Source organism: Primulina huaijiensis, chromosome 6, assembly GCF_012295235.1.
Source record: "Primulina huaijiensis isolate GDHJ02 chromosome 6, ASM1229523v2, whole genome shotgun sequence".
Taxonomy (NCBI): Eukaryota; Viridiplantae; Streptophyta; class Magnoliopsida; order Lamiales; family Gesneriaceae; genus Primulina; species Primulina huaijiensis.
In genome coordinates this window covers 22,025,969-22,041,604 of record NC_133311.1, presented here as the reverse complement: position 1 = coordinate 22,041,604, position 15,636 = coordinate 22,025,969, and the positions used below count along the sequence as shown (strand labels likewise).

General features: G+C 34.2%; 1 protein-coding gene, 1 non-coding gene and 1 pseudogene across 2 annotated transcripts; all 3 read right to left on the bottom strand.

Annotated features, from left to right (window-relative positions):
• LOC140978348 (glutamine synthetase cytosolic isozyme 1) lies at positions 1 to 3,563 on the bottom strand. Its single transcript, XM_073443302.1, has 12 exons — positions 3,318 to 3,563; positions 2,732 to 2,771; positions 2,436 to 2,539; positions 2,282 to 2,330; positions 1,653 to 1,759; positions 1,469 to 1,556; positions 1,234 to 1,362; positions 1,031 to 1,105; positions 902 to 955; positions 753 to 790; positions 516 to 675; positions 1 to 426 (listed from the first exon to the last, which is right to left on the bottom strand). Exons 1-12 carry the CDS (start codon positions 3,389 to 3,391, stop codon positions 274 to 276), a joined length of 1,071 nt encoding a protein of 356 aa, XP_073299403.1. The 5' UTR covers positions 3,392 to 3,563; the 3' UTR covers positions 1 to 273.
• Positions 3,564 to 5,753: 2,190 nt separating this feature from the next.
• On the bottom strand, positions 5,754 to 5,825 carry TRNAD-GUC (transfer RNA aspartic acid (anticodon GUC)). The gene has a single exon. It is a non-coding gene; the product is annotated as a tRNA-Asp (tRNA).
• Positions 5,826 to 7,211: 1,386 nt separating this feature from the next.
• Positions 7,212 to 12,317, bottom strand: LOC140978347 (auxin response factor 2A-like; annotated as a pseudogene).
• Positions 12,318 to 15,636: the final 3,319 nt, after the last annotated feature.

Genomic DNA, 15,636 nt, shown 5'->3' with positions numbered 1-15,636 from the left:
TCGACTTCAATAACCAATTATATCATTTCCCTAACCCAATTAAAAAAATATATTTGTTTCAAAGAAGTTAAAATTTTTAGACAATCCAAATATTTTCGAAGTGGACAACAGATTTTCATATTCTTGAAGGTAAAGAATTATTTATAAAGCAGAACACATCAAATTTAGAAAGTTTGGCTTGAGAAGTTGCACCAAATTCCAATCAGGAAAACCATTCAACAAAACAAGACATCATTAATTCATAGGAGAAGTCATCTTCGCTGCTGATCTTTTTCATGCCTTCCATAGAATAGTCGTCTCAGCAATCATGGAAGTGACAACATAAGGATCCATGTTTGAAGCAGGCCTCCGGTCCTCAAAATAGCCTTTCCCAGCCTTCTCCGTGTCCCTGCCGACCCTAATCGAGGCTCCACGGTTCGCCACACCCTGTAAAACAACCGAATCCACGGAACCATTGGTAACTGAATCTCAATCTAACCGAAGTGGGATTCTACAGATTGGAAGTAGTGATTTACCCATAAGAAGGTGTTTATGTCGGCTGTTTCATGCTTTCCAGTGAGACGGCGTTCATTGCCTTCACCATAAGCAGCAATGTGTTCTTTGTGCCTCAAGCCAAGCTTGTCAATTGCTTTCTTGATGACTTCATAACCTCCATCCTCTCTCATGGACTTGGTACTGAAGTTTTTCAAAGGTTTAGTGTTAGATTTCAACGGAAATTTAATAAGATAAACCTAAAAGCTGTTGTATTGGACCTGTAATTTGTGTGAGCTCCGGCTCCATTCCAGTCACCCTGATAAAATGGCAACGAAAAGGTAAAAATTGTTTAAACTTTTGCACGGCCTTGTGCAAATTATACCGCAAAAGCAACCAAAAACTTGACACTGGAAAGAAAACGACGTACCGGGATGGGCTTTGGATCGAAAGAAACCACGACTCCAGCTATCTCTGTGATCCTCTGTCATGAAACAAAGAAAATGTCGAGAATGGCGTAAAGAGTGAATGGTTTTAAATTGGGTTCGAGCTTAAGTACCTCAAGAATGTAACGGGACACCCATAGCTGGTCACCTGAAGATATTCCCACGGCCGGCCCAACTTGATATTCCCACTGAGCAACATTAGGACAAGCAGTAACTAATCATGTCATAAAGTATTTAGACACAAAAACGTCCAGTTTGATGTACCAATTCTAATGCAAAGTATGATCATGATTGATAAGAAACCATGATAATATACCTGGCCAGGCATTACTTCACCATTGATGCCGCTGATGTTGATTCCAGCATATAGACATGCTTTGTAGTGAGCATCAACAATATCACGGCCAAACGCCTTATCAGCACCAATTCCACAATAGTATGGTCCCTACACGTAAGCATGAACAAGTTAGTCATACACAAATCCATTCCAAGTAACTAGATTTATATTTAGAAGTTGAAATTGCCTCACAATTAATACATCATTCCATTACCTGAGGTCCTGGGAATCCTCCAACAGGCCATCCATACGGCCACTTCACATCTTTTTGTAACAAAGTGTACTCTTGCTCTATCCCATACCTGTATTTTGACCATAAAACGAAATATCTTGTTCTATGTAACCAGATTTTGACAAAATAAATGATACATCGTAATGCAGTGTGGATCAGGTCATACCAAGGTTCCTCAGCCACAACCTCAGGATTGCTAAATACTTTGGCAGCATTGTATCTCTTGTTTGTAGGAATAGGGTCGCCAGCGGGTGTGTATGCATCACACATGACCTGTGGAAACCAAAAACCATAAAATACCCTTTCTAAAAACCATAAGGTAAAATAATGAGGTGCCAATTGGGGAAATTCTCCAGCGTATTGGGACCAAAAATCAACAATCTAGAAGCGGGTCAGTCAAAACTTGATTTTTTCTTTGTTTGGAGAAAACATGAGCAGAGCTCGAATTACTTGAATAGCCAACTGAGTCTATCTCCTCATAACAAGCTACTTAATCTCTAGTCATATTTATTTGTATATTTAATTTGTTTGAAAAAGTTACTATTTTCTTATAAATAATCTAGAAGACATGAATGACGATTTACTAGTTTTTATTCTTCCAAAAACCTTCGATTTTTCACGTCAAAAAACTTGCATGCTAATCGAATTTTGTTACAGGCATCTGGCAACTTGACCAAGTTCTACTCGATCTCGAAGAGCTCTAACTTCCATAGTTAATCTTGATGAGCTGGACCATAAAACTCCACAAAGCTTACAAGGGTGAATCACTCACATCCATAGAGAGAAAGCACTTACAAGTATATGGTTTCCTCTCCTGAATGGATCAGGGAAAATTGCCTGGGGGCTGTAAAGAAATAAACAAAAGTTTGTAATCTATAAATGGGGAAGTAACAATACAGAAAAATAATAATCATATGCAATAAAAAAAGGTTTAAAAAAAAAGGCATACTATAAAATAACTTCACTGTCTTCTCCCGGGGCTTGACCTGTGCTAGAACCGTCATAGTTCCACTTAGGAAGCTTGGATGGATCAGACACCGGACCAGAGAGAGTCTGTCAAATAGCACACACATATAAATAAACAGGCATCTTGAGGAAGGTGCCAGATAAAAATTTTCGAATTTCACGGTTTTCTGGAAGAAAAAGATGTAAAACTTTGACCATTAAAAGTCGTTAAATCACCACTAGCCTAGAATCCAAGTTGCATGTGCTAATGTGAATGTATTTTAAGGGAAAACGAGTTACCCTGGCCTTACTCCGAAGATCCATGCCAGATCCACCAATCCTGGATCATACTAAATCATTAGTGTCAGGAAAAGGTCGAATTCTATGGTAATATACTATGCCCATGATCAAAATTATCTATCAGTTCGTAGAGATCGGACAAAGGAAACAAAAAAATCTTATGGAGCAATAAATTAGTTAAAAACTAAAATAAGAATATCATTTACCAGCTTACAATTTGGCGTCATAACACACAAGAAATGCTATTCTTGATTATAAGAACACAACCATTGACAGAAAAACAGATATACTAAATCAAGATGCCTTCTTCCTTCCCAAAAACATAAATCACAAACAATCCAAAAAGATCCAAACTCTTATTATGACGCCTACATACTGAATCTCCACTGAACATATTAGAAGCATTAGATCAACGAGCCCTCCAAAGACACATACAAAATCAATTTAAATCACAACCAAGAAAACCCCAGAAACTTAAGATGGTGAAAATCACAACCAAGCATCAAGAATAGGGAAAAAAGTGGCAAAAATACGAAAAAAAGGGTCCATGATTAAATATAAAAAGAACAAAAATGAAGGAACTGACCATATATACTCAGCAATGACTTTGTTAGTGACCTCGGAGAGGTTCAAGTTGATGAGATCATTTAGCAGAGACATAGTTTCCTCTTCACAAATGTATTTCACAAATCACAACCCTTCACGTAAGGTCTTTTACACCACTAGCTTGTTATTTATGATAGAGGTGATCTTAATATCGGAAAAGTATGCGTTTCCTTCTTTATTTTCTTTATTACTCCAATTTTCTCGGATCTAGTCAAACCTCAAATACTGGCAATTTTACGTAACATTGTATTTATTTCCTTTACTTTTTCATCTTTACTTGATATATAAAAAATCATTAAAAAGAGAAGTTTGAGCGTTTATGGAAAATAAAATTCTTATTCTGCTTCTTTTATTGTAATAGAAGGTGATATCAAAATCATATTCGATAAAATTGTTAAAATGTCCAAAAAAAAAAAAGTGAAACAGCAGATTCATTATATATATGTATGTGATATTGATGTATATTTAGGAAAATTCTTCATTAATTTTTTAACTGTTTAATTAATTAATTTATATATTTATTATAGGTAAATAATAAAAATTATTCTTGTTATGAGTCATGAGTGGTTGGAAATCAAGATAATATGGAGAGGAATCCGGAATTAGATTCTGCAGAATCTGAGGCAACTGAAGATTCCAAACAACCTAAGTATTGTTTGTTTGGAATCATGATTCAGCGTTGGATTCCTTCACACTTTGATTTTTCAAACAAACGAAAAAAAATTAAGTATTGTCCTATTATTCTTCTAGAACAAACATATTTTTATTTATTTTACATTATCTCCCTCCATGATTATTATTTTTTTATTGTAATTTTGTCGGGTTTGACTTTACTATGTTTTTATTTTACTTAAATATACAGTTTACAATACTCACATTTTTAAAGTTTACTATAATATTAAAGAGATGTTAACTAAAATTAATATATTTAATTTGTTTTAGGAAAGACGATTTTCATTCGTAGTCGCCCACCAATCAAACCGTACTTGCTTTTTATTACTTCTTGTGGATTTTGCATCAATGGATCTCGAGGTTTCATATCTTATCTAATCTAGGTTAATTAATAATGTGGATCATCCCATGTAATGAACCTTTCTTTAGCCCGTTTTGGAATATAAATCTATTATAATGAAAAATAATATTTTTTTTTTATAAATCAGATCGGATAATAAATATGTCTATATGAAACGATCTCATATAAATTTTTGTGTATATACTAAGATTGCTTATGCATATACGCAATACTTTGTTAATATAATATCTTGTATCGTTTTCAAAAACTGAAGAATTGGTTAGCAATTTGTTATTAAACTCAAGAAAACACAAAAGTCAAAAATATTAAATATTTTATTAAATAATCTATCATGAATAAGGGTGTCAATCCGGTCGGGTTTCGGGTCAACTCGCGAAATTTTTTTATTTTTCGAACACAACCCAAACTCGAAGCAACTCGAAAACCCCCAACCCGAACACGAACTCATATAACCCGACTCAACCCGTCTAACCCGCCTAACCCGATTTTTTTTTATTTTTTAAAAAAAATAAATGAAAAAAATTCGAAAAAATAAAAAATAATAGTAATATTTTAATTTAAACACATAATAACAAAATTTTCGATTTAAATTTGAAAGTTTATCTGTAGAAAATTAAAAGTATATTTTCTAAATCAAATAAACAATTGTTAAAAAAATATAAAAAATACAAATAAATATTAAATGATGAAAATTTATCATATAAATATACAATAAATTTAGTTCAAACATACAATATATAAAAATATAGGTAATATTTTCAAAAAAAAAAAAGTTTTCGGGTCAACCCGTGACCCAACCCGAAACACGTCTAACCTAGCACTAACCCAAACCCACCCGACCGACCCGAAACTGATTTTTTTCGTGTTGGGTCGTGTCGTATTTTGACATCCTAATAAATACTTCTTAACAATGATGGACCAAATTAAAGTGGCCCCAGTAAAATCAAGTTTCCGATTTGGTGTGCTGGAAAACTAGAGGAATCGGATAGGATCTGCAGTCAATAGAGTGAATACTCAGTTTACTCATTCAATTGTACTTCTCACTGAATTTTTTTATTTCTCCGGTTGCTCCGACTAAGTTTTTTTTTTTTGAAAAAAAAAAAAAAGAATAGGAGCAAAATTAACCGATTCATAAAAACGAAAGGGATTGACGTGAGAATTTCGGGGCAATTAGACCTTCACAATCCCCTCTTATCTTCACGGTGAAGAAATTTATATGTCTACATTTTGTCTTAGAAAATAAAATCACAGGTAACATTTGTCAAAGGGGAGACAGTGGACAAGATTTGTGGCATGGTGGAGGAGCAGCTGGCTTTAACCCCTGAGAGTAAAGTCTCTTTAATGATAACAAATTTTGGCACTATTTTCATCAAAAAAAGAAAGCGCCGTTGCCGGTGATCGAACCCGGGTCACCCGCGTGACAGGCGGGAATACTCACCACTATACTACAACGACTTTTTTTATTGTTGGCAATATCAAAACTATGATGAAACTCAAAATCCGTCGTCTTTATCTTATAATTCGAGTATGGAAAATAGAAGCCAGCGATTCGAAAGCAAAGTACATTATAAATGTAATGAATTATTAATTTTTATTGTTTAAAAAAAAACCTAATAATATTTTGATACAAGTAATAATAATAACAGTTAAACATCTGAAATAAATTGAGAGTGATAATGTTTAAAAAATAATTTTTATCAAAATTGGCGATGAACAACATTTCGATCAAACAGAAATTATCGTCAATACCGATTTATTTGTGTAGGAAAATAGTATTTCTTTTAGTTCTATATAGGATTAGAAACCATTAATTGTGTATGTATCTGGATTTTCAAATATAAAACTACTTGTATCCTTTTGATCTTGAATAACAATATCCTGCAAACGTTAACTCCACTTGTTGGGAATTCGTTTGGTTTTTAGAAAAAGCTCATTTGTTAATCATTCTTATAATCCCATCAAATTTCTTCAACACCTACATAAAATTTATGACACCGTAGTCTGTTGTGAAGGCTAAAAAGTTAAGAAGTGACCACACCTATCCATCCACATAGATGATGCGTGTGTGAAGTAAAAATACACCACCACTTAACAATAGACTCGTCAAGATTATAAAGCTCAATCATATTCATTATTAAGCACGGTTATGTAACACCACCTACGGTCCGGCATTGGACTCATTTAGTATAAACCTCAACTACATTCATTACTAAACACTGTTATATATCCATTTAGATAGACGAATAATAGAAGTACATATAGTAATACAACCAATTAACAACTGAAACTTGTCGTTGTGAACATATTTCGATAGGACTGCCAACTCCATAGGCTAGTTTTCCATCACTCTCAATTTATGATTTAAGCATAAGTATTATCCCCTCGACGGCAGCTTAGTTGTTTGATCATATGAATCATTCATTATTTCTAACCTTAAAAAAAATACAGGAAAAAAATCTCATTATTATCTCATAGGTTCTTCCTTTTCAGTTTATTCCATGCACATACAACAAATTATCCATATGATTGCACAAGTTTATTGTTATACAATGTTTCCAACACATTAGTGCAACTTACAATTTCTCTTCCCACAATGTATCCGAACTTGGATTTTTTATGACCAACAAAATTGCCATTCTGAATCAAAATAGGCCACCAATAGGCTATTCATTACATTTGATAATGAACATAGATATACTTTAATCTGCTAGATTATTTATTTTCTCATTAGAAACATTCTTTTAAGTTTTAATATACGTCCTTTAAAAAAAAAAATTTAACATCCGTCCTGTTTGCACATAGGGATACGTAAAGAGAATCAGCTGTTTGAGTCCTTGCATATTCAGGTTATATAATCTTCAATATGTTTTCCAAATAAGCTCAGCCACAGAATCCTGAATTCCTGAAACTTGGACTGAAGCTTAAAAGATACAAGGATTTGAAATTTTGTTGGTTAAAGTTCTTCCAACCCGAATACAATTTGGTAAAATCCACCATGGACAGAGACCCTCCCATTTTAATTACAAATTCATTTTCAACTTTTAATTATCGAAAAGTACAATACCGACCCACCCACTCTTAACCAACAAAGATCAAAATCACACTAGATCCTATTCTGATCCGTTTTTTTACACGAATATGGGGACAGAACAGCAAAAAATTCCATGTGCATAGGTTGAATTCTCCAAATTTATAAAATAAGGTGGGTGCCAAACAAGGTCTAAGTAGCAGGAGCCATGTTTGATGAGGAAGTAGTCTGCAAATTTTTCGTTTCTTTTGAATCTAATCCCTCTGCAATTTTAGGAAGTTTTTTCTCCTTTAGAACCAAAATTTCTTGGATTCATACGAAGCACCTCCTCTTTTGTGAGGATTGATATCTTCCGAGCCATACCACAAAATTCTCTGGTTTCAACAAGCAACCGATACTAATGAGCACGAAGCAAATTAAATATTAAATGCACTAAATATGGAAGCAATGTAAGAAGAAAATCTGAAACTCATGGATGAAAGCGTTTAGAAAAAAGGGATATATATATCTTACTCCCAAGGATCATCTCCAACAAGCATCATATCATCCTCATCATCTGTATACACAACAAGCCAATTCTTGCTAAGAGCCCTGAGTTCACCATTAAATACGAAGAGATTATCCAATTCAGCAATCAATTCATCGTAATTGTTGAACTTCGCAAGTTCTATAGACCTTCCAAGGGCCATTCCCTGCTTATGAACCTGAAATCGAGACATTTTAAATATATTTATATAAGTAAAGGTGAATAACTATTGTCTGTAGAGGAAAAATGTCAATATCCCAGATAGAACCTTGGTGCAACTTCTTGTTGATACAGAACTGACTTTGCATTCCCTGTCTCTAGCAACAGGACGGAAGGTTTGACATTGTTTCTCTGATTCACAAACAGCAGCTGAAAAGTTCGGTTTTGAACCATTGGACTCATCACACCTTTGATCAGATTCAGTAGTAGAGGAATAATAGGAGTTTATGCCTTGCAGTGTATGGCCTGAAGGCTCCACCCCTATATTCAGCAACGGCGGCTTCGATGGTACAGAGTTGCTAATAAGTCGAATACCAAAAAGCTTGCAATTCCCTTCCTTAGATTTCAGTGACTCGGGCATTTGTTTACATATGGACTTTGGCGTTGGGTTTTGAGATTGATCAGGCAAGGATTGGATGTAAGGTGGCAAGGATTGGATGTAAGGTGAGGTTGGTGGAGGCATCGACCGATTTGTTTGCTGATTATCACTCGTAGGGCAAGACAACATGGAAAATTCTCTTAACGTACCGAACCTGACTTCTGAATGTGGCTGATAAGATGTATGACAACTTTGAACGCAAGTTTTTGAACCAGAATCCATCACATCAAGTGGCATGTCAGAAGGAACCATAGACCATGCGTTCCCAACTAAACCAAACTTTGCCTCTTGCTCTCGTGTTTGCCACTTCAAATTTGCTTCATCAGAAGACATACAGAAATTGGGGGATGAATCAATCTGTGGTCCCAACCCTGACAAGAGATCTGTGAATGATGTCTCTGTCCTTCCTGAAGATAACCAGTTCTCTGATTCGTATCTTCTTGAAGCAGACACGTCGTCAACTTTCTCATCGTCTAATGGTGGAGTCCATAACTGTCGCTTCTCACAAATGTCTAAATCATTTCTCTCCAAGAAGGTGCCTCTCAAGGTCGGGAGTTCTTGACCTTGCAAGACCTTTGGAATCCCACTGGCAGATGTAGGGTCGAGTGCCATCTTAGGCATACCTAGATTACATTATAGGTGATGAATCAAGATCTGGGCTCCAATTAGATGCATAAAACAACAATTAAAACGACTTTGAGTAGATTATATTGAAAAACACACCTTCCCTAGTTAGAACATAAGAGTCTGAGGATGAAGGCAAGGCACTTGATCGAGGCCTTTTTGATCTGGGGAGTGGAAGTGGGTTCATTGGATGAGGAGGTAAGGCAGGTTCTATGTTCCAAGGTGAAACCCTGTCTGGTCGAGGAATTGCAGAAGTTTCATCCCACCGCACCTTTAAGCAAAATTAAAAGAAGAATTCTCACAACGGAATAACAAGAAACAAATAACAACTAAGGGATGTTATGAGCCAAACAAATTAAAAAGACAACAAGGAGAAGAAGCCTCATTGGGATACAAAAACAGAAACCATTAGACATCTCCATTTTGAATTCGGCCATCGTTTTGAATCAGAGTCTCCAATACCAACTATAGTTCCAGTAAACCTAAAAGAAAACAATTCACATGATTAACACTTCTTGACGAATTCAAAAGAAAAGTAGCATATCATTCAAAAATAGTGCCTACCTCTGTTCTGGTGCTTCTTCACCTTCAAATCTCATTTTAAATCTCATTCCTACGGAATAAATGTTCTTAACAGAGTTTACATATTGATCATAAGGGACGATAAACTCGGCCGGGCTTGTCCTGAGACCAAAATGTGACAGGTGTTGAGGGGATGATTAAAATCCAGAACAACAAAAATGCTTGCCACTGACAGAGATATATATATATAGATCGAGTGAGAAACCTGGGCTTGTAATACACAGTGAACATGGTTTTTGTTTGAGTAGCATGCCAAGCCGTTGCCAGAACACCAAGATGCATGTTGTGGCTGGATATGACAGATGATGGAGCATTACCCTGTTGTTTCATGGCACGCCTAACTCCAACACGTAAATCTCCATTCTCCCCCCTGAAATTGTGCAGCATTTGAATCAAATAGATAGAAATATAGCTATAGCTATAGCTATAGCTAAAGGCATAAGAGTAAGTCTGATGTCTAGCCTCAAAAATATGAAGGCATCCCCAGCAACAAGTCTCTTTGAACTAACAAACACGCTCCACCCACTCTGCAGGAGGTGCCTCTTAGGTTGACCTGGAATTAATCAAGCAAACAAAATCACAAGTCGACTCTCCATTCAAAAGCAATCAAGAGTTGGTTCATATATAAACGGAATCTACTAAAAAAAACATAAATTCCATATCACATAATGTGGTTCTTTCTTCTTCTTTTTTTATCTTTTCTTTCTCTGTTTTTTATTTTTTGGCCAATCAAAATCACATTATAGAGCAACTGGGTTTGGTCTCTAAGAACTACTTTTCTTGGTAAATGATTTTTTGATATCTAGACTCTTAGCTCTCCCTAAGCAACTTTTAACCAATTTATAGATCAGGTTGAAACTCTTCTCCTGCCTTGGAAACCCAATATTATTTCTAAAGGTTTAGCATGATTTAAGTCAATCCACGATATAGTGAAAATGCTCAAATCATGAACTGAGATTCATCGGAACGTTACCGCGAAAAATATGCCTGAATCGCCACTCAGTTCCGTGTAAATCTTTGGCCACTAATTCCTGAGTGGGAGGTTGCTTTGTCATGTCCTGCCACATTATATAATCACACAATTACTTACACAAAAAATCTTACAACCCTAATCAGATAATATCTCATGACTTCGGCTGGACTCATCCTAACCAATGGGGGCAGGCATTCATCAGCGTGTCGTCTTAGCACTGAGAATCCACCGTGGGTGCTTGTATCTGATGCAGTAAGAATCTTACAAAAAGAATGGACATGAAAATGTGGTGGTGGAGGAGGCAAAGTTTCCTTCGTCACAGCATTCTCATCTTGCTGCAATAGCAAATCTCATCAGAAAGAAAAAAATACCAAGAAATCTCTTGCGATGTGAAAAAGTTCCATCCCAAAGTACATAAACAGGAAAAGTATTAGCTCATATAAATAGCACAAAATTTTAGCTCACATTTGGTTTGGGTATCAAAATAATCTGTGCAAACACTTCGTCTGTATCTGGTTCAGCCTGTTCATGGAAACATAAAAGTATAAAACATACAAACTCTTTACAGATGATAAACCAATACAGATTTCACAAATGCTGTAGACGATTTAGTTGATTCACTTACGTTTCAGATAACAAATTTACCTTCAAAATCACATTAACAACTCGACAAAGGATCTTTGAAGGAAGATTATACACTGGCATCTGCAGGTCTGCACTTTGTTTAGTCGAAGCCTCCACCTATTCAATAAACCCCACAACTCCAATAAAAGATCTCATCAAACAAAACCCCCATTCATCTGTGAAACGCGTTTAAATCAACCACCATAGTTATCTTTAATGCTCTCCCGAGAGAACCTCCACTTTCTAGTCAACAAATCTAAACGTACAGCATTAAAATACAACAGCTCGACTCAAAATGCAAAAACTGAACAAAACTATTATCAAATTCAATAACTTACAGAACTTTACAAAACAAAAGGTGCACCTGTTCTATGTGACCCTGAGGAAAATAGAAAACAAGCTCATTTTCACGAGGAACAGGAACTAAAGGGCCGGCGCATGCTTTCCATAACTCCGAGTACAGCGCTGTCTCAGCATCCACTATGATGAATAAAAATAAAACTTCTGCTTTATTTCACCAGAAAAAATAGATAAAAATTCAGATGAAGATATTAAAGAGGGGACAAGATACGCCAAACTTTCACCTGAATTATCTCCCCTGGAAACTGAGCTCCCTTTCTCCGGTCTGGAAACACAATCATACGTCTCAATAAAACCCTTGATCAGAACCTCAGAAGTAGCCATTCTCAATACACTAGTTTCAACTCTGATCTCTCATCTTACAGCCCACAAAAATTAACAGAAACCAAGGAAAAATCGACTCTGAAACCGGTAAACACCTTGAAAAAGCAATGGATCAGGCCAAAAGCCCACACCTCACGCGTGTTCGTTACTACGTAAGCGAAATTGAGATAGCCAGAAGAAATCTGAGCATATTCCGCGAATTCAATAATCTACTGAAAAATCTTGAAGAATTTCGGGTACTGGCGTGGAGTATATCTTAAAGCATGGGAGAGAAATAGTACGGGGATAGAGGAAAAAAGGCCGTTCAATATCATAGAGGTGTGGCATTTTATGTTCATTAAATATTCATTTTTGCACGAGGGTATAAACTGGATTTACCTGGTAAAATTCTAGGACTTTTTTTATTTTTTCGAAATTTTTACACTTCAGAAAAGGATTAAATGGATAAATTATCAACGTGACATGTTTTCGACCAATGGAAAAAATAAATTTTTTTTGTTCGTCATAAATATGGTTCAAGATATGAACCAAAATATTTAAAATCACTTAATTAAAAAACAAGATAAAAATTTAGGCCTAAGTTTTTGTGATAACAAAAGTAAATTCATCTGAACAAAATGAATCGAATTGTTCGTGTGAATATTCAGACATATAATCATTATCTCTATGCAAAATAATAAAAGAGTTGTTGGTTTAACTAATGTCCAAGAAAATTTATTGCATAGTACTATAATTGGATAACCGACAAGGACACATGACATTCTCTACATGACTGTCGGCTATATAGTTGAGTTGTGCATATCGAATATATTTATTAACGTTGAAACCAACCTCTATAAAAATATCAAAGTTTAGAGTGTTTGGACTACTGAAACAAAATCTAGAGCGTTTCAGCCGTTTCTAAAACATTCTACAGCATCTCCAAAAAGGATTATTCATTCGAGCTGATTGCACATGCTTCAAATCCTTATTAGGTCAATTCAGATCAAATTGCATGTGCATTTTGTTTCACACTTGATTTTTTGTATCACAACAAATTTGAGTAGTGTTTTGTTTGTAAATTGTCATAAATTTGTTTCTGAATAGATTTAGTTGTTGAAAGACTATAAAGAGTTTCGGCTCAATAAGAATATTAAACTCAAGTGAGTTTGTATAAAGAGTTGTACCAATCAATTTTTTAAGTCGAATACTTCTTACAATATAATAAGTGAAACGTCGAAGTTTTTTAACTTCGAACTTCCATAAATAAATTAATGACTTTATTTAATTGTAGTTATTTGTGTTTACATTATACTATGACTTAAGTATGTCAGTTCACTGTGAACCAAAAGCATTTTTTAGCACTTTTAAATACATTTAGTTGCTTGTAGCACCTTATTTGATTGAGAATTGAACTTGACCTACAAACTCAGCTAGACTTCACAAGTTGTTCCTAAAATATTTTAAACTATTTATTCACTCTTCTAAACATATTAATGATCCAAACATATAAGAGTCTCTTTTATTGAATTTTAAACTGTCACAATGGAGGGGTGGTTTGAATTAATTTCTCAAATAATTATATTGAATTCAAATAATTTCATCCAAACAAAATTTTAATTTTAATAATTATTATAGGACCTATCGTTTGTCGTTTTACCAAATGCTATAGCCGGTTGACTGCTCTATCAGCAGAGACAATTATTGTACTCAAAGATTTCTCTCCTAATAATTGTACAACTTGCAATTAATGTGAATCAAACTCGTGGCATTGGTTCTTATATCAATTGTAGAACCGACTGTTTGTCGCTTTACGAAAATGTATAACTGATGGTAATGATGCAACTCAAATCTTTTAAAGTGTACATCAGCACAAACATCAAATTTCGATTGTTCTACCAATATGAATAATTATTACACTCAGCAACTATGATGATAAAATGTAATAATTTTATAAAAACTTTTTCACATGAAAGGTGATATTATTATAATATTTTTAATATATCATAGACTTCTAATAGATGAAAGTTATAAAGAAGAATACAGAAATATTTAAAAATTACGAAAATCAAGAACACGATATATGATAGTTATAAATGTGTAAAATTTTTTAAATTGGAATGTTATTTTATCTTTTTATTAAATAAACGAGAGAAGAAATACATATATCCATATCACTTAAAAAACTAATTTTTCTTGTCACTAATTTCAACCTTTTGTCACTAATATTTTGGTGCATTGCATCCGTGATAGGAAGGGGAATGACTGATGGTATTTTTTTCTTATTTAATTTAATATGCTAAATAAATATAATAAATAAATAAAGATCTTGTTTGGGTTGTTTTGTTTGAAGTGTACAGTAGGGACAATTATTTGGCACTCTATGGTATATCAACCAAACAAAGCCTTAACCAATATGCGGCGGCCGGGAAGATAACGAAGGCCTCTTGACGGCGTTAGTGTTGTCGGTGTGTGAACAGGGTCATCAGTGGACGTTGTTTGTCTCAGACGTTAAGTGGGCTCTCGTGAGAAATCGGGGCTGTCTTGCCAATTCCAGGCATAATAGGATTGGTTTAGTACGCACACTCTACCGTCGTGCGTCGGTCTGACACTAAACGGGAGATATTTTCTTATCAATAATAGAAAATCAAAATTATTTGAAATTTAAATTTCACATCATAAGAATAGATGAAAACTATAAATACATAAATATTATATATTCGAGATTTATATATATTTAATATAATTTTTTAAAAAATAAATATTCACTCATGCATGCATCATGCTTGTCTATGGATTATGGATAATTTAAAAATATTGACTAATTTTGAAATGTAAACATCCTAGCTAGGATGCGTGTATTTGTGTTATTGGTCGTGAGAAATTAAATTATTATTAAAGTCTTTATTGACTTTTTTTTTTTTTTTTTAAAGAAATTGACCTTTTCATCCAATTCTTTTAATTTCCCGTTTCTTATTTATTTTTAAATTTATCTTCAATACGTAAACCTATAAACTCGTGTTATTAAATAAGGAGATTAATTTATATATCTTCACATCCATATATCATGAACGCAGTTGGTAAAAAATCATTTGTTTTGCTTGTAGAGCATTGTTCGGATTAAGATTTGTTATAGTTGGATCTCGAATCTGACATCTTTTATTACATAATTGTTTAACTCTATAGTTTTGTTCTCGTTTTTTTTCTATCTACGCTATTGTCCTTTGCCATTTAACAAAAAATTATATCATATAATTAGTCTAACTCAGTTACCAACCGAACCGAATTTAGAATAAACGAATCGAACCGGCCGAAATGTTTCCAATAAATGATTAAAACCTAACCGAACTAACTGATTTGGAGGAAGTGAAAATTCAAGCACAAGCCACTTATTAAATCTACATAACGAGATTTCATCCACGTTGTAAGTTAGAATTTATCGATTTAAGAAGTTAAATGTGCGCACGAGAAGACAATATACAAATAAAATCAAATGCTTACAAATATTAAAATCTATATTAAAACTAACCGATTTTTTTTTAAAATTAGTAACAGAAAGTGAACCGATGAGATTGAAGTTTTAAAAAAACTAAACTGAATTTTCGAATTAGTTCGATTAATTCGTTTTGACCGGATTAATACTCGCTC

Coding starts and splice junctions, on each gene's coding strand:
- LOC140978348 (XM_073443302.1), bottom strand. CDS start 3,391: ATGTCTCTGCTAAATGATCTCATCAACTTGAACCTCTCCGAGGTCACT. Junction 2,331..2,435: donor GACAGTGAAGTTATTTTATA/GTATGCCTTTTT, acceptor ATTTCTTTACAG/CCCCCAGGCAATTTTCCCTG. Junction 427..515: donor ACATAAACACCTTCTTATGG/GTAAATCACTAC, acceptor GTTGTTTTACAG/GGTGTGGCGAACCGTGGAGC.